This window comes from Ipomoea triloba, chromosome 16, assembly GCF_003576645.1.
Source record: "Ipomoea triloba cultivar NCNSP0323 chromosome 16, ASM357664v1".
NCBI lineage: Eukaryota > Viridiplantae > Streptophyta > Magnoliopsida > Solanales > Convolvulaceae > Ipomoea > Ipomoea triloba.
Window position 1 is genome coordinate 3,706,068 of NC_044931.1, and position 22,586 is coordinate 3,728,653.

Below are 22,586 nucleotides of genomic sequence, written 5' to 3' on the forward strand. Positions count from 1 at the left end.
TCGGGACGCATGAGTTTGGCAGTTTGACCATCCTGAAGTTAGGTTGAGAAAACCTACTCGACAGGCCCCCGACTGAGGGACTTGGCATACAGCTAAGGCAAGTGAATCCACGGTTGAAAAGTTAAGGCGAAGAAAAGACGGAATAAAGCTAAAGTAAGCAAATAAGAAGGAAAAGCAATTGTTTGTTCGAAGCATAAAAAGGCCTGAGATAGTCAAAAGAGGCCTGCCAAAAAAGTTCAAATAAAACAAAAACGCAGCGAATATCTTTTAAGCCCCCGAGTTGCCACCAGATGTCTCCCCTTCCGTTGAGCCAGTAGGGGGAGGGTCGCTGGAGCTTCCATGGAGGCGAGAACGTTGCACTAGGCCGCCTTCCGCCGGCTCCTCCTCCTCTGATATGTTGAGCATTGAAGGCACAGGATTACGATCCATTCCCGCCAGAGCAGTCAAGTTGGCAGCAGAATTCAGATATGAGGAATCTATCGGAATTTGCCCGCCACTTGAGTTCTCCGGAGTGACCCTGTCGGTTTCTCCAGCCCCCTGTTGACGTACGGGGGTAGCAGGAATGCGAGAAGGGAGCTCGGCTAGTGGTGCTAGAGGCCCCATGTCATTGGGTCAAAAGTCGGATCCCTCTCCAGAAGAACCGGGTAGATGTCACGTTGCATGTCCAAGGACCCCATGTGGTAATCCTCCTCCCCTAGGTCCGTCAGATAGAACCGGCCCTCATCAGAACTTAGCCACTCCATGGCCAGCAGCTTTAGCCTTGAGCGAATGTTGGCCACCACGTCCTCCTCAAAGGCTCGAGAAGACTTATAAGTAGCCACGGCTAAGTCCGTAGCCTCAGCACTCTTCTTCTTCTCCGCCTCTAGCTCCGACTCCAGTTGACCCACTCGGAGTGCCGAGTCGTCTAGCTCTTTCTCCCGCTTGTGAAGGTCGGCCCGTAGAGTTGGCACCAATTCCGCATCCGCCAGGAGAGGACTCATTTTCTTCCGCATTTCAGACTGGACAGCCAGAGCCTGCCATGTAACGAAAAAGTAAGGAGAACAATATAAAATCCATGGAAGAACTTTTCGACATAAGTTTGTAGCTTACCCGGTATGAGTAGCGAGAGACACCCTCGAAGATCTTCTCGGAAGGATGACTTTCATAGTGAGCTGCGTCCTTGGGAAGGATAACTTTATCCAGCCAGTCATGCACTGGAAAAGCACCCTGAACGATGCCATCGTCGGCATCAATTTCAAGGCCGACAGCCTCCCTCTTGGCTGAAGGGGCTGGCAGAGAAGTAAGGTTCATATGGTTTTTTCCTTTTTGTTTTGATTCATTGTAAATATTATTTGCAAGATTATATTAGATGAAATAATGAGAAATTTTAAATCTATATTATATATAAAAGTAAAATCCCCCTATTTCATTTTCCTGCCTAAACTTTTGTAGTCAATTAATTAAATATTTTATTTGTCAAATAATTAATAAATTTTATTTGGTAAGAAAATGTAGAACATAAATCTATACTATATATAAAAGTAAAATCCTCCTATTTCATTTTCCTGCCCAAACTTTTGTAGTCAATTAATTAAATAATTAATTAATTATTGATCAAATAATTAATAAAGCTTATTTTGGTAAGAAAATGTAAAATGAAAATTAACTAATGTCTATTAATTGGTAATATTTTTTTTTATTCACGTATCAATACTATTAATAAAAAACTAATAAAGCTTAATAGGTAACAAAATTTTATTTACTAAATTCTGAGAATAATTAAACCATTATAATTTTGGGAATAATGAAAACAAATAAGAAAATTCCTTGAAAATTATACGTAATTTTATAAGAAATAATAATTTATTAATTATTATTTACTCCAATAATGATAATTCAAATACTTATCTATACTTCTATATTTATACTACTATTAATAAAAATAAAATCATCCTTTGTAAAATTCCTACCCAAACAATAGTAAAGATAAAATGAAAAAAAAAACGATATTACTAATTGATTGAAAACATAAAAAGATCCTAATGGAAAAGGAAATGAAAATCCGACAAATTGGAAAACGAAAATGATATTACTAATTGACTGAAAATTATTTAAAAACTTTTAAAAAATTGATTACACTTTCCTTTTGAAAAATTATACAAATTTATAGTTCTCACATTCTCTACATACCTATAAATACATTCTTCATTTTGCATTGTCTCCCTCCTCTTTCCATGCTGGTGACTCTCTCATTCACTTCTATTACCTAGCTAGTAAGAAATCATATTAGAACTTTATAAATTGACATGTAATATTCATTATTATATAATTATATAATAGTTGACACTATATTTACTTTTTAAATTATTTCACTTTATTTTTTCTATATTTATTTTAATAATAATATAATTGTTTAAATCATATTAAAAGATCACTTTATGATAATAATTAATTGTCGTAGTAGAAAGCCGTCGTAAATCACCGCGAGAACGCCAAGGTCTTCACCGATCTGTCGGTGTGCAAGGAGAATAGGAGAAAATCCACATGTCGAATACGTGGAAATGGATGGGGGCGGAACGGGGAAACAAAGTTCGTGTGGATGAAGCAAAAGAAGGCAAAGGAGCACAAATTTAAGAAGATCAGAGTTCGTGTTGATGAAATCAATGTTTCATACAATATTTTCTATAAGAATAAGGGTCAAATAGGTCATCAAACTACACACCAAATTTCAATTAAGTCATCCAACTCAAAAATGCTACAATCAGGTCCCTGAACCGCACAAATTTAAACAATTGAACCTAAAGTGACCTGTTGACCGGATGATTAGATGACGTGGCAGTTACCAAATTATTATTATTTTTAATTATTTTAATAATTAAAAAAAACTATTACAAAAAAAAGTAATAATCTACCGGCCACCCCTTCCCCTCCAACGAAGGACCTGGCTTCCCAGTACAAAAAAATGCAAAAATAGCGACGGACGATTTCCATCGCAAAACAGTTTAGCGACGGATATTGCCCGTCGCTAAAATAAGTGTCGCTACATTTTAGCGACACAATATTTTTTCTTTAGATTTCCGTCGCTACATGAAAATCATCTGTCGCTATATTTCTCCCGACGAAGATTTGGACGCTGAAATTTGCGAGGGAATTTGCGACGAAAATTTCCGTCGCTACGTCTAACGACGGACTAACCGTTACCACACCCACAATATTTCCGTCGCTAGACTCCTACCGTGATGATTTGGTGACGAACTTTGTAAGGGAATAGCTACGAATTTTTCCGTCGCTAGACTTAGCGACGAAAAATTTCGTCGCTATGGTCCGTCGCTACATGTAGTGACAAACTCGTCACTAATTTGTTTTAATTATTTGAATTTGTTGTCATTTAGCTACAGTTTAGTGACGGAATTATCCGTCGCTAAATTTAACTACAGATTTTCAGTCCATTGCTAAATTTAAATATTGTTTTAAAAAAAAAAAAAAGCTACCCACTAATTAATATCACATGCATGCTTTAAATCTATAATATAGTACCTGAATAATATAATTGTAAAATATATTTATATATTATATCAAAACACATTCAAACTCAATCACAAATTCATAATAACAAAAGTGTTCTTGTGTAGTAAAGATTTGAAGGCTTAAAATGAATAAAAGCACTTTAAAGCAATATAAAGCAATGTTCATCACAACAGTGTTCATAGTTAGCTGAAATTCATTTTGTATACAAATTAAGTATATTTATATTACATGTCATTAACCTTTCAAAGTCTTGAACCTCATTGTAAAGTTTTCTATTCTCTTCAAGCATTGTATGGTAATTCTGAGCAGCTTCTATTAGCCCCTTGAGATCAAATCCTAATAAAAATAACAGGTTTATATCATCATTCAATTCTGGAAAAGATGAAATCAAACATCCACAAGTTAAGAATGAACAATAGGTTAGCCGATATTCTCACCAAAGTTGTATAGTTCTTCAGCATAGATCTCCTTGGTCCGCAAAACATCTTTTTTTAAAGACTCAAATGCCATTCTCAATGCCTAACAAAACTTTAAAATGTCATAATTAAGCATGATACTCAGTGATAAGGCATAATGTTGGTCCCGATAGGGTGGAAAACTGGAAAGGAAAGAGATTCATGAGTGAAGGATAAGATTTGATCTTATCTCTCCAGCAAAGCCCCAGCAAAGCAAATCTCATCTGCAACAAAAAATCTTATCTTCAAAGATAAGATCCCCATCCTGACAGGGTCATGTCAGCGTTATCTTATCAGTTTGGCGTGTTGTATGAATTATTAGACAACTTTATTAAAAGGTAGCTTTACTTTATGTCAAGAAGGCCATCACACTTTGTCGGCCACATGTATTGTAATAATTGTAAACAGCTGTATTGTATTTCGAGAACCATCCTTGATCCCTATAAAAGGAGGTTCAGGTTGCTTTGTAAGATATCGCAGTTTGAAATATAAAATTTCCCAGTTTGCAAAATATCATGAGTTTCTAAGTTTTTAGTTGAAGGTTTTGAATAGATTTATGGTTATGTTCCTGCTAAGTCTCAAGTAATCTCTAACATGTAGAGAGGTTAGGAAGTGGTTCGAGAGTCTTGTTGTCATGCCCCGGAGAGGCTTTTAGTTTTCTCTCACCTTTGGTCCTGATTCTCCACTGCTTTTAGAGACTCCCCGATTTGGGGGTGAATAGACTTTTCTAACTTTCAAATATTATTATAACACTTTAACAGAGAGAATTCAAGTGAATAAATTCAACTTGAATTGCACAACGGAAATAATAATACGGTAAAATGCTATAAACAAAATTACGTAGAAATGAAGAGCTTCACGACATGCACGTTGGAAACCTCTGGAATAGGTCAACTAACAAGTATATAAAGTTTGGCTCGCATAGCATAACAACTAATAAGCTTGATGAGGATGAGGTTGAGTAGGAAATATGTCTTGTGCATGCAAAAGGTATGTCACGTGAATCTAGGAAGCTCTAGGATAATTAGTGTGACAAAGTGTAATGCATGTGATGATTAGATGAATAAATATGCATGCAGATATGTAAGCATATAAAGTAAATGGACACAAGGATTTATAGTGGTTCGGAGGTGATGTAATCCTCCTACTCCACTTTCTCCTTCCTCCAAGGAGAGATCCACAATCTTCAATCACCCAGATACAATAGTGAATCAATGCCCTTCTAGCACTCTGCTACTCCGAATGCCTTTGCACACAGCTACACTCAAACCCGAACGTCTTGCACCCAGCTATGTTCACGAGCGTCTTGCACCCAGCTACGCTCAGTCTCCACGAGTGTTCTGCACAAAGCTGCACTCCTTTGAGTATTTCACACAAAGCTATTCAACCAAGTGTTTTGCACCCAGCTACACTTAGTTTCTCCCGAGTGTTTTTGCACAAAGCTACACTCCTACAGTTTATTTTAAGAAATAAAAGTATTTTTTTCTAAGACTTGATTTCTCTCGTGTTTAGCTCAATACTTAGCACTTGCTCAATCTTTTTTTTTTTGGTGGATAGCACTTGCTCAATCTGATATCACTTGTTGTGCTCTCAATGCTATTATTGTGTCCGTATTCTCAACCCCTTTGTTAGTTCCGCGTACTTGTCATCAAGTCTTCTTGGGTTTATATAGCTAAATTAGCTATTTACCCGTTATGTTTATTCAGAGCATTAAATGCCTTCAGATGATCTTTATCAACTTTGATGGCTCTGTCAGATGAATTTGAATATTTGCTTCTGATAATCCTCCAACGTTCTTCTTCAATCACTAACATAATTTTCCTTGTAACTTGTAGCCATCCATCCTTGACTTTGGTAATGTGAACACTTGACTTTGTTCATAATCCATAAGTCAGGTTGCTCTGAAATATATCTGTTTGGTGACTCTTGCTTGAGCATAATTAATGCCACCGAAAAGTACTCTGACTTTTCTCAAAATGATCTTCAGCTCCATGTAGCAAGAATATTTGAATTCACCTTTTAGGAGTCATCCTCATGCCTTATTTAGGAAAAATAATATTTACCTTTTTAGAAGTGTTGTAGGCAGTGTTGGACTCCTTTTGAAATAAATAGGTCATCCTATTTAATTGATCACGCGATACTTAGCCTCAAAATGAATTTATTTCTTCCCCCTTTGGATGATACATAATTCTTCCTCCTTGCATGAAATAATAGGTAGGTCATCCTCATCCTCAATTTTAATCTTCCAAAAAGCAAGCAAGTCATCCTCTTTCCATTTGAAGTCACGGTCATCCTCTCCATCAATTAATGTGATTGACCTTTTTGCGTGGATCTTTATTTAGCCTTGAAACCAAGTCATCCTCATCCTCAATTTTAATCTTCCAAAGGTTAAGTCATCCTCATCCTCAATTTTGAATTCCAAAGGCTAAGTCATCCTCACATTAAGCCTTCTTTAAATGTTGCTAGTCATCCTCATCACCAATATTAAAGAGTAAGGTCATCCTTCCCCTTTTAATCTTTGCAAGTCATCCTCATAACCAAAATAAATCTTAAAGCAAGTCATCCTCCATTTTGATTTTTCCACACGGTCAACTTTTTATTTTTGATTTTAAGTAATAATTTATTTATTTTTTTATTATGAGATAGATATTATGAGTTTTATTTTTTTATTTGACATCTGAAACCAGTCGGCCACTTTTATTATTTTTTATTTTTTATTTTTTTATGAGATAGATATTATTTTGTTGTGATTATTTTATTTTTTGGATTGTATATTTGTTATAAATGTTGTTACATTTAAACAAATTAATTAAAATATTCAATTATATAATTCTGTTCATTTTCCTACCCATTTTCTGGAAAATGAGCCAAACACACCAACACAGTTTTCTGTTCTGCAGCCAAACACAAGAAATGAAAATGTTTTCTAGAAAATGACTCATTTTCCAGAAATCATTTTCCAGAAACCATTTTCCTGCTTTCCAAACACACCCTTAATCGACTAGGCTTGTACTCTAGGTAATCCTATACTAGACTCAAAATAAAATTGGGGTCTAATATTACATTTTTGGTTCATCAAAACAATTACAATATAATCCTAACAATTTTCCCCTTTTTGATGATACCAAATCCTATACCCGAACATTTTGACTTAGTCCAATCAAAAATTGATTTTTCATTTTTCTAATTTTATTTTGACTAGCCAATTTGATGAGTTTACAATAAATTGGACCTACATGCTTTATAATTAGACACACACGAGAGATTGCAATGTTTTGAGATTTTGATGTCAATTTTAATCTTTTCTTAATAATTCTTTTTCACCCTCAAATTGCATGTTACAAAATTTAAAGCTTGTGTCTAACATTAAAGCAATAAAACAACAAAAATATAACCACTAAAATTAACAATTTATACCATAAAATTTTAATATCAAATAACAAGCCATAGTGACAAATTGTAATAGTGGTACGTACATAACATACTAGAAGCTAGAAATCAATAAAGTCCAATCATGTCATTAATTCTAGCTCTAAGCTTCGTAAAATTACCTCTACAGTCATCGTGTAGGAACTTCTCCTTGACTCTTCCTTCCATGTAGTGTTCGATGACTTCCTTTGGATCACTAGTGAGGAACACTCCTCTAGTGTATCATTGTGCACACTCCTTCAAAGTCCTTCCTTCAGTGAGTATTGCTCCTTCGGGTAGGTGATTCTTGAACATCTTGATCACTCTATCTTCATCAATACATACAGGTGTACTTGGAAAGTCAATAACAAACTGAAAAGTAGGTGGTGCCCATTCTTCTTCCCCATGTGAAGATGATCCACCACCAAAATGAGAGGGTATCCTTTCTTCCCCCTTTTTGATAGCATTAAAAATTTTTCTGAACATCACCATGTCACCCTTTTGTTGCAATCTCATTTCCTTGATAAGATTTGAATCGGCATTGTGTCTTGCGTTCATCTCCTCCATCTTCTTTTCCATTCCTTGCATGGTGTTGACTAGAGTGTTTAGACAACCTTGCAAGACATCAAAGCTTGCTTCATGTGACAAGTTGCTCCTTGTTGTCACACTTCTTAAATTTTCCACTTGAGCCATGATATGCCTTAGCTTTGATCCATCACACGGTTACTTTTATCATTTGCATCCTTGTGAGCAGTTACCACTTCACTAACTGCTTTCCTTTCCTTCTCCAACGTGCTCATCATCTTGGTAATAAAACCATTTAACTCCTCGTTGATCACTGAATTCAATCTGTTCACACCTCGTTCCATGCCTGCAATTTGTTCAAATAATTTCAAGAAATTGGTATACAGTGTATTGTCTGTACTGCTTACCGCTTCCTTGAATTCTTTAAGTTCTACAATAATCACTTCATTCGAATTTTCCCTTGCTAAATTCGAAATTGCCCTGGTTTGTTGCATTCGGCCTTCAATGTTTATTGGCACAGGTCTAGGTATAGATGTACTAGCCTGTCCAACTTCAACTGCTACATCATCATCACTTTCACTTGAATTAACTTCAATGCCTCTTCCTTGGTTTCTCTCGGCCTCAACATCATCAAGACCAACATTAATCTCTCCTTGTTCATTAGCCTCAACCACTTTATTTGTTGCATTTAAGTTAGCCTCAACACTTCCACGTTCAATATTGTCACCTTCAATATTTTCACCATAAAGATCACCATGGTCAGCCTCATCATCATGGGTACGTGTGTCACTTTCAACTTGTGACATAAATCCAACTCCTTGGTTGGCCTCAACCACAATATCATTTTTGTCCAAGTTAGCCTCATCCACAAAGTTAGTGGTCTCAACATTTGTGTCTAAGTTAGCCTCATCCACAAGGTTGTCACCATCAACATTCTCAATGTCAATATCTCTTGGGTTGGCCTCAACCTCCTCAACATCATTTTCAATTTCCACTCAACGAACATCACCTTCGGTTTCAACACAAACAAGATTTGTTTCAACTTGCTCAACTTCCATCTGGCCCTCTTGATGAATTTCTTGATTTTCTTCAATATTTGTTCCACGAATAGCTTGGTCATTCATAAAGACATCCATAAAATCACCTCCGATGTCACTAGTCGTGTTTACTGCCACCAACTCCCTTCCGGTCACCAATTCCTCTTCATTGACTCTTATTTCAACTCTAGGAGTCCTCTTTCTCTTCCTAATTGGTGGGATTTGCCTCATGGGAAGTTCTCCCTCCACAACATCCTCCGGTCCGGGTTTCTTTGCGTTGATGCGAAACAAAAATTTGTTGTAGGCAATCGGCTTTGGTTGACCCATCTTTACTCCTTTTCTTCTCAAAAATTCACCAATCAACATGCTATACCCGAGCTTGTCTTTTGATTTTACCATTTCAACCAACCTCTCATACATCACACCACTCCAATCCAATTCACGGTCAGTTTTCATCATAGCATATATAATACGGGAAATTTGGAACGTTAATCTATCAAAGCCACCAAGTTTGCACAAAAGATATTTTGCAATAATTTCTAGCAACTTGGCATACTCCCAAATAATATCTCTACGAAAACCGGATAGCTTCGGCACAACTATGTTCACATTTCTTCGTACCATACTCCAATAATCATGTGAATCAAATAAGAAATCCTCAAATTTAATAGCATGCTCATCAACATCAAATAAATTTCTAAAATCATCCAAATCAACTTGCACATGAACCTTACCAACCATAGATTCTATATGCGAAATCCTATTTGTGACATGCTCAAAAAATTCACTAACTTCATCAATAAACATACCCACATATCCAAAAGTGCATACCTTCATAATGCCACTTCTTTCCATTCCATTGAAGACATTTTGAGCAATTCTTGGGTTGATTGAGATGTTCATGAAATCTTCTTGTGAGTAGATGTCCCGAATGAATCTTCTCAATAGGTGTTTCAACTTGGGTGCATTCACATTGGGTAGAGCTTGTAGATGCCATTTTAGAGGATAATTTGGTGTGGGTAAGATTTTGCTTGAATGAATTTTGGTTAGGAATGTGTAGGGTTTGTTCGAATTTTGGAATGAATAATTTGGTTTGGGTTGGCTCTTGAGTACGACGGGTTGAGTGAGTTTGGAAGATGAAAAGATTTGCTTTTAGGTTTAAAAATGTGAGTGGGAATCAATGATTCTTATAGGTCAAAGATTTGGTGTTCATTTTCCAAAATACCCTTGTCATTAAAGCTTTGGATTAAAAAGTAGAAGGGTAATTTGGTCAAATAAGGTAAGATTTGAAATTGCTCAATTTGCCCAAAATGGGTGAAATTTAGGTGCATTTAAGAAGTAGGGATGCATCAAATCACACATTAAATTAAAGCTGACAACTTAGGAAACATTCTTTCAATAAGTAAATGCAATCAGATAAGTAAGTCAACAAATATGTCAGGTGGTAGTCCTAGGAAATGTAAACTTCTATCAGTAGAAAAATATGAAATCTACCACAATAAGTAAACTCAATTTCTAATGCTGAAGACAAAACATGTAAACCCATTTCACATGAGTCATGCATGGCAAGCATTACAATTTTAAATACTGAGCAAATATTTTATCTATCTACTAACAGTAACACATAATTAATGAACTGATGGCTAGCATGCGTAATGATTAAAAACACAAAAAAAAAATCATATGCATATAAACGTGCGTAATTAAAAAAAATTAAAACATACATGTGTACATAATTAAAATAAATAATGAGGTTAAGAGATAAAAATTTGATACTTAGCTCATTTCAATCATACCCATCTCGTGCCTTAAAGTAATGAATCTTGATTCGCATAAAGGCTTCGTGAGAATATCAGCAATTTGACTTTCTATGGGTATATACTCGATCTTTAAATCCTTCATTTCAACATGGTCTCGGATAAAATGATGTCTCACGTCAATATGTTTGGGGTATGCGAGTGAAACACTGGATTTTGGGTAATCGCAATTGCACTAGTATTATCACAGAAAATACTAACGTCATCGCAATTGATCCCGTAATCTTTTAATTGTTGCTTCATCCATAGAATTTGCGCACAACAACTCCCTGCTGTGATATATTCTGTTTCGGCTGTGCTTGTAGCAATGGAGTTTTGTTTCTTGCTAAACCAAGAGACCAATCTTCCCCCTAAGAACTGGCACGTTCCTGAGGTACTTTTTCTGTCTATTTTGCACCCTGCAAAATCTGCATTTGAAAATCCTATTAGTTCAAAATTACCTTCTTTGGGATACCATAATCCCACATTAATAGTTCCTTTGAGATAACGGATAATCTTCTTGGTAGCTTGAAAATGACTTTCTTTCGGCTGTGATTGGAATCTAGCACATACACCCACTGAGTAAGATATATCGGGTCTACTCGCAGTGAGGTATAGTAGAGATCCAATCATTCCTCGATATTTCGTTTGTTCGACATCTTTTCCTTCTTCATCTTTGTCCCGTCTAAGTGCGGTACTCATTGGTATTTTGACTTAACCTTTTACTTCCATGCCAAATTTCTTTATGAGATCTTTTGTGTACTTGGCCTGGTTGATAAAAATTCCTTCCTTTAATTGTTTGACATGTAGTCCAAGGAAGTAATTTAATTCACCCATCATGCTCATTTCGAATATGTTCTGCATAAGCTTAGAAAATTTCTCGCACAAAGATTTATCAGTACTTCCAAAGATAATATTGTCAACATAAATTTGTACCAATAAAATATGATTATTTTCTTGAATTCTAAATAAGATTTTGTCAACAAGGCCTTTGGTAAAACCACAACTAATTAAGAACATTGATAGGGTGTCATACCAAGCTCGGGGTGCTTGTTTTAACTCATATAATGCCTTCTTTAGTTTATAGATCTTATCAACATCACCTTTTACCTCGAAACCGGGTGGTTGTTCAACATAGACTTCCTCTTCAAGTAAGCCATTTAGGAATGCACTTTTCACGTCTATTTGGTAGACCGTGAAATTCTTGTATGCTGCATAGGCTAGAAAAATTCGGATTGTTTCGAGTCGTGCAACTGGAGCGAATGTTTCATCAAAATCAATTCCTTCTTCTTGTGAATAGCCCTTTGCGACTAGCCTTGCTTTATTCCTAACAATGATTCCATCTTCATTTGTTTTGTTCCTAAAGACCCATTTCGTTCCAATAACGTTATGATCTTTTGGTCTAAGAACAAGTTTCCATATGTCATTTCTTGTAAACTAATTTAGCTCTTCTTGCATGGCCTCAATCCAGCTTGAATCACTTAGAGCTTCATCTATTTCTTTCGGTTCAATCTGGGACAGAAAACAAGCGAATAAATTATCTTGCGTAGAAGATCTTGTTTTCACGCCTTCTTGCAAATTTCCAATGATAAGATCTTGTGGATGACTCCTTAGCCATTTTCTATCAGGTTGAAAATTTTCTTGGATGTTGGTAGTGGGTAGAGGTTGACTTCCACGTGTAGTGTGATCTTGAATAATTCAAAAATAAACATATTTAATAATATTTCAGTGTCAACAAGTACCATCGAAGAGAGGTAAGTAACAGTAGTACCAGTAGAGTTGCCATCGGAGCCGGCGAACAGAGAAGATGGGAGAAGAGAACAATTTCCATTGCAGCGATGTAGGAGTACTTCGAAAGAGCCTCTCTTCGTCTCCAGAGGCGAAGACGCGGAGACGAAGGATGGGAAAAGGAATGGTCGGCAGCTTTTTCCTCTTTTTTTTTTAAGTATTAAAATAATTTTTTAAAATAAAAATTAATTTGATAACCTCCAAATCATATAATTATCCGATCAACAGGTCACTTTAGATTCAATTGTTTGAATTTTCACTATTCAGGGACCCAATTGTAGATTTTTTGAGTTGAATGGCCTACTTGCAATTTGGTGTGTAGTTCGATTGCCTATTTGACCCTTATTCATTTTTTCTGTTTTTGATTTCGAAGTAATTATTAAATTTTATATTAATTTGCATTATGTAAGATATTGGATGACATCTTTTATATGCTTTCATCTTCTTATTCTTTTTTTTTATCTCATTTTTTTAAAGTTAATAGTTCTCATAAATAATTATTAATAATTGTAAATTTAAATTAAGTAATTATTAATAACACGAGGTTTTATCACATGGCTACGACTGTTAAACTATCTTCGTCAAGGATTAAAGGGCTTAGAAACGCCTCTGGGAAATGGATTACGGATGACAAAGAAATAGTGGCTCTTCTCTATTTATATTATCTGGAACTATTCTCTAGTGACATGGAACTACAACTGGATGATCCCCTCAAAGCAAGCTTCCCGGAACTACTAAGCACAGACTGGAAAATTCTAAACAGACTATTCTCACCGAATGAGGTTGAAAAAGCTGTGTTCGAGATGGCACCACTTAAGGCCCCTTGAAGGTGTATGTCTTAGTGGTGGGGTAAATGTGGAATGGAATGTGTTAAACGAAAAGTTAATACTCCTCGAGTGTCGGTCTCAAGATGGCAAATTGGAACCGAATTAGATGTTGGCATTTAGGATGTTAAGAGGTAAGAGTTACAAGAACTAGCTAAGGACAAGAGGAAAAACAAGCATTGGTTTGAAAGACACGAAACAAATTGAAAAGGGACAAGGGGGCGTGTGACTTAGTCTATATGATTGATCATTCTATTAGAGTTGTAAAAACGAGGTTCGAGGATTAACTTGGGAGTCTATGGTATCAATACCAAGTGGCGTCACACTTGGACTCTCAATCCTCATTCGGTTGAGGCATTTTAATCGAACACCTTGCCTACCACTCCTCCCGGGCTTCATCCTTTCAGATAGAGAGCGGGGATGTGGATGAGTTGGACTCGTGAAAGGCCGCTATCGCGCGCGCACGCACTCACTTTCACAAAGTCTACTATCTACTCTGACCGAAATAGAAGCAAATCATGAAGAACATCATCCACACAAAACTAAAACCCTACTTCATTTTCACAAGCAAATGGAAGAATTCAAACATCAATCATAAGATCTAACATGGGGCACACACACCCCTCAACTAATCTACTCAATATAATTCAAATCGAAGATCAAAGCAAGAGAAAACAACCAAAACAAATAGATTAAAGTTACAATCTTTCAAGAACAAGAGTAGAGTAATATACCTAGGAGTCCAATGGATCTATTACATCTTCACTCTCATCCTTCATCTTGCATCCATCATGAAGAATTAATCTAATCTAAGGGGAAATGGGGATTCCCCCAAAAGGGGAGAAACTAAGGAAAATCAGATCTGGAAAATTGAGGCTCCCCTTCTCAAATGTTGAGGTAGGGCTTAAATAGCCAACCAAAAGTCGAAATCTCGCGAATGCCCTTGGTGACCCGTTCACGCCACCTTCACGCGTGAAGGGGGGTGTAGACGCGTACTGGAAGTGGTCCACGCCTCCTACACGCGTGATACCTACGTGGTCAAGCCCTGCCTGGTTGCTTCTTCGTTTGTTACTTCCTTTTTGGCCTTGGGCCCCGTTATATCATGCGGGAATGACTTAAAACACTATTCTTAAAGTTGCATTTGCTGATTTGATCCTATTAGAGTCTTTACGCATGAAAGTGATCACAAATGGGTGGTGAAACTACATAATATTGTCCTATAATTGACCCTAGATTTTACTATTCTTGGCGCTTATCACCCCTAGACCAGATGGATTTCATGCTGGATTCTATCAAAAAACATTGGATGCGGTTAAAGAAGTAACAACAAAGTTCGCATTGAAATTCTTTCAAACTGGTCAGCTTCCTCTAAGCTGCAATGATACTGTTTTATCACTAATTCCTACGGTTCCCAGCCCAGAATTTGCTAATCAGTTTCGACCAATAGGATGGTGTAATTCTGCGTACAAGGTGTTAACAAAAGCAATGACTACAAGACTCAAGTCGGCTATGCGAAAACAAATTGGTCCTTATCAAAGGAGTTTTGTTCGGGGTAGGCAAATCACGGACAATATCCTAGTGTATCAAGAAGCTTACGTTCGATGAGGTACAAGCAAGGCAATGAAGGATGGATGATTGTCAAAATTGACTTGGAGAAGCCTACGACAGACTGTCATGGAATTTGATCCTAACAACCCTCCAATCTGCAGGTTTCAATCAGCCCTGGATAATGAATATCATGACCGGTATAAGTACATCAAGCCTAGTAGTTGCATGCAATGGACATACATTTGAATGGTTTAAGCTACAGCGTGGAATCAGGCAAGGAGACCCGATCTCCCCCTTTTGTTCTTTGTGTAGAAAGGTTGAGTCACTTGATCGAAAAGGCAGTTGATAATGGCATATAGAAAGGGTTGAAAATCACGAGAAAAGGTCAAATATTAAGCCATTTATTTTTTGCTGATGACCGTGTACTCTTTGGCGAAGCTTCATTACAACAATCTGCAATCATAAAAAAGTGCCTTAAAGAGTTATGCTCCATGTCTGGACAATGAGTCAACTTCGCGAAATCCTCTCTGTTTATGTCAAAGAATACTAATGTGGAAATCCAGCAAGCTATTAGTTCTAGTTTGGGAATACCGAGAGTAGAGGATTTGGGTAGATATTTAGGCGCGCCTTCTTTGCATAGAAGAATCAACCAGGAGTCATATGCAGACTTGATATTGAGAGTGCAAAACAGAATGGCTAGATGGAAGAGGAAAACACTCTCAATGGCAGGTAGAATGACTCTTAGGGTGCGTTTGGTTCGCACATGGGAATCGGAATCGGAATGGGTATCAAATACTTGGTAATGATAATGGGTTTTGGTGAAAGTATTTAGCATGTTTGGTAGTTGGGTGGAATGGGAATGATTATTAATAGTTGGGGAAAAAATGATGAAGGGAGATGAAACCCTTATTTAATAAGGGTATGGGTTTTGCCATTAATGGGGTATTCCAAACCCATAGTAGCATCCACAAAACCTATCAACCAAACACTAGCAATCACTTTGATACTCATACCTTATGCCTAAACCCCTTAACCAAACACACCCTTAGTCAATCTGTTCTCTCTGCTATTCCTAGCTACACCATGCAGTCGGCATACCTTCCAACTCGAGTTACCTCACAACTAGAAAGACTATCGAGAGATTTCCTATGGGGTGCTGCGGAAGGAGAAAGAAAGTGCAACTTGATTAATTGGCAGACAGTTCTACAGCTAAGGAAAATGTTGGCCTGGAAATTTGTAGTCTTGAACCGATGAATCGTGCATACTTAGCTAAATTTGGCTGGAGGTTTATTAATGACGAAGAAAGCCTATGGGTAAAAGTACTTAAAGCCAAATATACAAATGGAACCTCTGATTTAGATGCCTAGAGGTTTGGAGCAAGAACATCAAACGTATGGAAGGGAATGCTCAAAGCTACCCCAATCCTCAAGGATGGACTCAAACGACATGTTAAAAATGGAAAAATACCTTATTCTGGTAAGATAACTGGATTGGACACAAGCTTCTATGCAATGACGTTGTACAGGAAATACCAACATCAGAGATCCAAGCAAAAGTCTCTAATTATTGGGATCCTAATACAGGCTGGATATGGAATAAATTCTCAGAATTACAGCCTACAAGTATGATAGAAAAGTTAGACGCAATCATTCTCAGTACTAGTAATATGGAACAAAACAGTTGGGGATGGAGAAGTGAGAACTCTAAGAACTTTTCTGTAACACTGCTTACAAGATTGCAAATGTTGTAGCTCAAAGCAATGATGAGAAAATTTGGAAAGTCATTTAGACGCTAAAGGTACCTAACCGTATTCTAACTTTTCTATGGTTAGCTAAACATGATCGGCTCATGACAAATGCCAATAGAGCTAGACGAGGTTTTACAAATGATTTTGCATGAAAAGTCTATGGATATTTCAATGGAGACATGAAGCATATCATACGAAAATGCCCGATTGCGAATAGTTTTTGGGAAAATCTTCTACCCCAAATTCAAGACAAAACACGAAATATGTATTACGCGAGATGGTTCAATGCAGGAGTAAGGGGATTTGAAAGCAGAAAGGATAAACATCTCACAAGTGTTACGTCTCGCAGTCGCAGCTTGGTGGTTGTGGAAGTGGCAAAATGACCTTATCTTCTCAAATACTAGAGTGGACCTGTCTAATAGAATCTATTGGATCAGAGAACAAATCAGAGACATTAACATTGCTTTCTCTAGAGCCAAGCAACCAAATACTATGGTAGGAAACAGATCCTGGAAACAGATTGGTTGGATTAAACGACCAATAGACCGGTGAAGGTAAATATAGATGGAAGCCATAGTCTGAGAAGCAACTTAGCCGGATGTGGAGGGCTAGCTAGAAACCATAATAGAGAATGGATTGCAGGATTCAAATATATGATCGACAGATGCACAGCTAGAGGAGTAGAGGCCTAGGCCCTTCTAAAAGGAATACAACTTGTGCAATCTCTGGGAATTAACAAAGTTATCTTCGAAACTGACTCTAGAGGTATCATAGAAGGATTAAATAATGGAGTGAGATTCGGAAATGCGGTTGATAATATGCCTGCAAGCAAGAAGTTGCTAAACTAAATATTTGGAAGGTTGAATGCGTTGGTCGCGAACAGAATACAACCACTGACATCTTGGCATGCAAAGCAAGGGAGATGGAAAAAGGAACGCATGTCCTCCACCCCCCTCCAGCTGAAATACTAGAAGCTCTCGATAGTGATAATATTTTTGATTTTATTAAATTATACCTTAATTATAAAAATCTTACCTAATAATTTTAGTATTACATGGGACACAATAATTACCATAAATAATGTTCAATAATGGTCAATTTGTATTTAGCAATAAATTAATAGTTAATTTTTAAGTCAATAAAATCTTTTGTCTTGTGAGCACATTATTTTTAATTATTTGAATTTAATTATATTATATCTTATTTATAAAAAATCCAAAGTAATATTTTTAGTACTATAGATGTGACTAAGAATTATTTTAATTATTAAGAAAATTAATAGATATTTAGCTTGAAAAGTCTTCAAATGCACGAATTATTACCGTTGCAGCATTTACTCAAGCTTTATGCACTCACTAAAATGTATTTGTAATCTTGCTGAGATATTAATGAAAGTTTTTCGGTGTGGGTTGCATAGTGTTTTAAATTTTCGGTACTTAAATTCCTTGGAAATATTCTGTCAAACTCAATTATGGGTGGAATTGAATGAAATAAAATCACTTTGAATGATAACATCCTTATAATATGAGTATAAGTTTTGGCTTCATCAAAAAGTTGAGAATTGTTAGGAGCATTTGTAATTTTGATTTTGATGATACTAAAAGTTAGGAATGTTATTAGTCACATACTTATTTTATCTTTTTTGACTTAGGAACTCCTTTCTCTATTTCGAAGAATCCTAATGGTAATATGAAAGGATACATTTAGGATAAGTCAAGACAATCTGAATGGTCACCCGAATGGTTACATTTCGGTTAGCCAGAGATAAAGTTTCGATGGATTGAAGATCAGAAGAGTTCAAGAAAAGAGTTGAAGAGTAGAAGATTTCAAGATTGAAAGGTTGCAAAGGCCGAATGGTGGAAGGCCTACCTTCTGATCTTGAACTCAGAAGGTAAGGACAACCATTCATAACCGAGAAATAGCAAAGTGTTAAGGTTCGAAGCAATAACTCGAATAGTGCCAGTTAACTGCTCAAAAGGACTGCTTGAGACATTATCTGAGCCAATAGTTCAAAACCTTAAAACATTAGTTCTTTGTGGTAAAATGTGACCAATGCAAAGAGAGTCCTATGTACAGTACAGATCCCGATGAAGATTTTCCTAAAAAAGCCTATACATTTTGTGCAAAACAAAAAGATATGTTCTGTGCAAATTAAGTGGTCTAACTGCTGAAAAGTCTAACACACAAAAGTCACTTTCTAGAAAATCCACAAGTCTCTACTCGCTGGTCAATAGACGTTTGAAATGGGTTTCCCTCCAACGGATCCTTTTCAAAATGCCTATAAATACCTTCATTCAAAGCTAAAGAATGTGCTAGTCTATTGAAGTAAAAATTACAAGCTATTTAAGTCCTCTTAACAAGTTCAAAGAAAGATCAGTAAGAGAGATTCAAAAAGCTACAAACTTTCATCAAAATTTAGAAGCTTGGGCTACTCAAACGTGAAGATCAAGTTCATCATTCAAAGCCAAACTTTCTTGTTGGAGATAGAAGAATTATTTTCTTCAAACCTTTGAAACTCTACACGGTAGAAGTAGAAAGAGGTGGAGTAAACTCGGCGTTGAGTTGAAAAACTTAAGAAGTTCAAGGCCGACTTAGTGTTCAAGGCTTGGACATTCTGTTTTGTATTAAAGGGATTAGTGCAAACCTCCTTATGATTTTTAAGGAGAAGAGTGGAGTATGCTAGTGTTTAGCCGAATCACTATAAAATCTCTCTCTATCCATTTCTTACATTACTGTTTTTATCCATAGTCACTCATACATGCTCAAGATCATTAAACTTTCAAAGAATAAGTATTATGTGCACAACTAAATAAAAAAGGTTAACAATATATTTTTGTTGTGCATACTCTATGAAATGTTGAAGTAACCTCTCGATTTTTTTGTAAGAATCGTTAAAATTTTCAAAATCTTTCAAGTTTATTCCCCATCCCCATCTCTCTAAATTTGCACCCTAACCCTTCGAGACCAACACAAGGTAGTATCTGTTCAATATTCATAAACATCGTAATATATAATTGATGTGTGTTAAAACCCAATTTAGTCATCGACTATAATAATTTTTTTGATTTAGTCCTAAATGACTCTTTGTACTTAATTGGGTCCTCAACTTCAATGATTTCACCTAATTGAGTCTTATGTTCCCGTCGGTTGTTAGAATCAATGGCTAAATAGAAAAAAACCACTATAGTCTAGAACTAAATTTGATAAAACCACTATACTCGATGATAACTTAAATAGGTATTAATAAAGGAAAAATTACTAAGATATCTTAACAATGTCTCAATTAGATAAAACCATCAAAGTCGAGGATCTGATAATACACAAAAATCATTAGTACTAAATTGAAAAAATCACTATAGTGGAGAACTAAATTGGAAATTAACTATTTTCTACACACTCATATATATATATATAATTTTAAATTTTAGGATTGGGAACCGAATTCGGAAATTTCAACTCAATGGTTCCCTACTAAAACTACAGAAAGTAGTGAACATGTGGATGGGTGGTCTCTGAAACTTTGAAGTAATTTTATTCATTCAAGGAAATAAGTAACATAAAGCAAGGGAGGGAGAGATCAGAGAAGATTATAAATGCATCAGCAAACTTGATAGGAAGCTAGATTCATTGACACTTGTGGAAGAAGCTCTGATCCGCTTGATTCAAGGAAGAACCTCAAATTTGCATGAGCCATGACCTGTAATTGTAAAAAAATAAAATAATATCCTAATTTATATTCAATAATAATCATATTGTGTTTTAATTTAACTAATCTGAAACCATGTTATAAAACGCGTTACGCAGGGACGGATCCAGAATCTTTTTCAATAACGCCGAAACATAAAAACTAATGACAACATATATATATATATATATATATATATATATATATATATATATATATAACGAAACAGTTAGAGGCTGAACCATAACTATTGTTGACTTGGTATAAAGAAATAAAAATACATTAAAATCCAATAAAAAATATTCAAAATAAAATATAAAACATAATTAATTAGATATAGTAATTCGAATAGAAAATCACATTATAAATCACTTATCTCACTATTAACATTAAAAAAAAAAGTAACCTAATATTACAAATAAAGAATCCAATTAAAATTAGAAATTAACCTCATAAATCAAAAATAATAATCTCACTATTAATATTAAAAAATAAGTCAAAAAATAAAATTTAAAAAATCTATGCTCTAGGATTTGAACCCATGACATTAAGACTCTAACATCACCTTATCATCTACACTAGTTCATCCATTACACGTTTACCAAAACGTATATACATACAATATATATAATGGAGAGGGGGCGCGGGGGAGGGGGCAACGATCTGACCAATTGTGAATCCGCCCCTTGCGTTAAGCACTAATCGAGCATCCGGGAGTGCCTAGCGCGTAATGCCTAGGCGGGTAAGTAATAATAATAAGAAGAAAAACACATCAATGTACACATTACATACAAATAAACACTCAGATAGACTAACCATCGGTCAACTAACTAATATCCGTCTAAGGGTAAAATTTCTTCGACCTAAGGGGGTTAACCCCTAATGAACATTCATTTGATCAAAGTCGAGTTCCTCTTTTGAACTCCATTATTCAGAGGAAAAGTTTTTCATGATGCATAGATAGATGAAACTAGCTAGGTGTAGGCATTGTGAACTTACTTGGATCAAGGGCAGTCAAGAGAGCAGCAGCATTGAAGTAGCAATTTCCTCCTTTGTGCTTCATCTTCTGAAAATAGCTATTGAAAGCAAAGGAGGCATGGTCCTTCACAGTGTTGGGCAGATAGCAAGGTTGGTTCACTTCTATCTTGCTGCAATCTGCACCATTCCTGCATGCCCAATCAACTGCCCTCTGCAATTCTTCATCTGGTGTCTGCTCATCTGCTATGCACCAGTCCTCAAACTGTCCATCTGATCACAATTACCATATATATCACTACAAAACTACATCTTCAACATATAATATATAATATAAAAAATATAAATATGCACTCATTATCAATTTAAATTTTTAGTTGAGATAAAGCACATGTATGATATGTTTCTTACCAGATTCTCTGGGAATGGTCCCAAGGATCAGGATCAATGGAAACAGAAACCTTAGCAATCCCAAACACATTATATTATTGATATGATATTCAATTCGAGTGAAACTAGCTGTACTAGATTGCAGGAAAAGTCTGTGTAGTATGTAAGAAGTAACGCCGGCCAGCTATTTAAAAGTAATGGAACTTGCTCAAAATCTTTTTTTTTTTTTTTAAAATAATGTGACGCGGATTAAGAATCATATCATTTTGAACAAGATGGTCAAGTAGCATCTCCTACTTTCAAAAAGAGATTTTGAGGATGTGATTGAGGCTAGAATATAATGTCTGAGTTTCCAAGAAAGGAATTTTCTTTATTGTTTCCAATTCAATCTTATTTTTTCTCAAAAATCGAAGAATAAAATCACGTGGAAAGAAACAAAAGAATGAAAATCGTATCTCGTTGGTCTTCTAGATCTGGTACATTAACATTAATGATTTTCTGAATTGAAGCATCTAATGTAGTAGAATCTTTGAATTATGTAGAATATAATTACACAGTCAAAGTTGGATTAGAGCGAATTTGAAGGGAATGTGAATCCAATTTCTTAAAAGGTGGATTTGAACCCATCTGCATCTAAATCCGTTGGGGTGAGAATTCAATCCATTACGGGCGTTTGGTGAGGGGAAAGGATCAAAGAAATTAGGTGGGAAAAGAATTGCAATTCCATAGAAAAAAAATAATGCGAGAATAAAATGGGAGTTCAAATTTTAGTGTTTGGTTTTCAGGAATAAAATTACTGGAAATTCTAATTCCAATGTTTGGTATACATGGGAATTGAGAAGGAATAAGTAGTATAAAGTCCAAAATGCACATTGTTGTTGTTGTTATTATTATTATTATT

The 22,586-nt window shown here is 35.8% G+C and overlaps 1 protein-coding gene across 1 annotated transcript; it reads right to left on the bottom strand.

Annotated features, from left to right (window-relative positions):
* Window positions 1-20,010: 20,010 nt before the first annotated feature.
* On the bottom strand, window positions 20,011-21,855 carry LOC116007986 (PLASMODESMATA CALLOSE-BINDING PROTEIN 3). The gene is made up of 3 exons (XM_031248637.1): window positions 21,707-21,855; window positions 21,320-21,568; window positions 20,011-20,332 (listed from the first exon to the last, which is right to left on the bottom strand). The coding sequence occupies exons 1-3, from the start codon at window positions 21,774-21,776 to the stop codon at window positions 20,298-20,300; spliced, it is 354 nt and encodes a 117-aa protein (XP_031104497.1). The 5' UTR covers window positions 21,777-21,855; the 3' UTR covers window positions 20,011-20,297.
* Window positions 21,856-22,586: the final 731 nt, after the last annotated feature.

Excerpts from the sequence above, each read along its gene's own strand:
- LOC116007986 (XM_031248637.1), bottom strand. The coding sequence starts at position 21,776 with ATGTGTTTGGGATTGCTAAGGTTTCTGTTTCCATTGATCCTGATCCTT. Across the intron at positions 21,569-21,706 it reads GACCATTCCCAGAGAATCTG|ATGGACAGTTTGAGGACTGG; the intron begins GTAAGAAACATA and ends AATTGTGATCAG. Across the intron at positions 20,333-21,319 it reads CTTGACTGCCCTTGATCCAA|GTCATGGCTCATGCAAATTT; the intron begins GTAAGTTCACAA and ends TTACAATTACAG.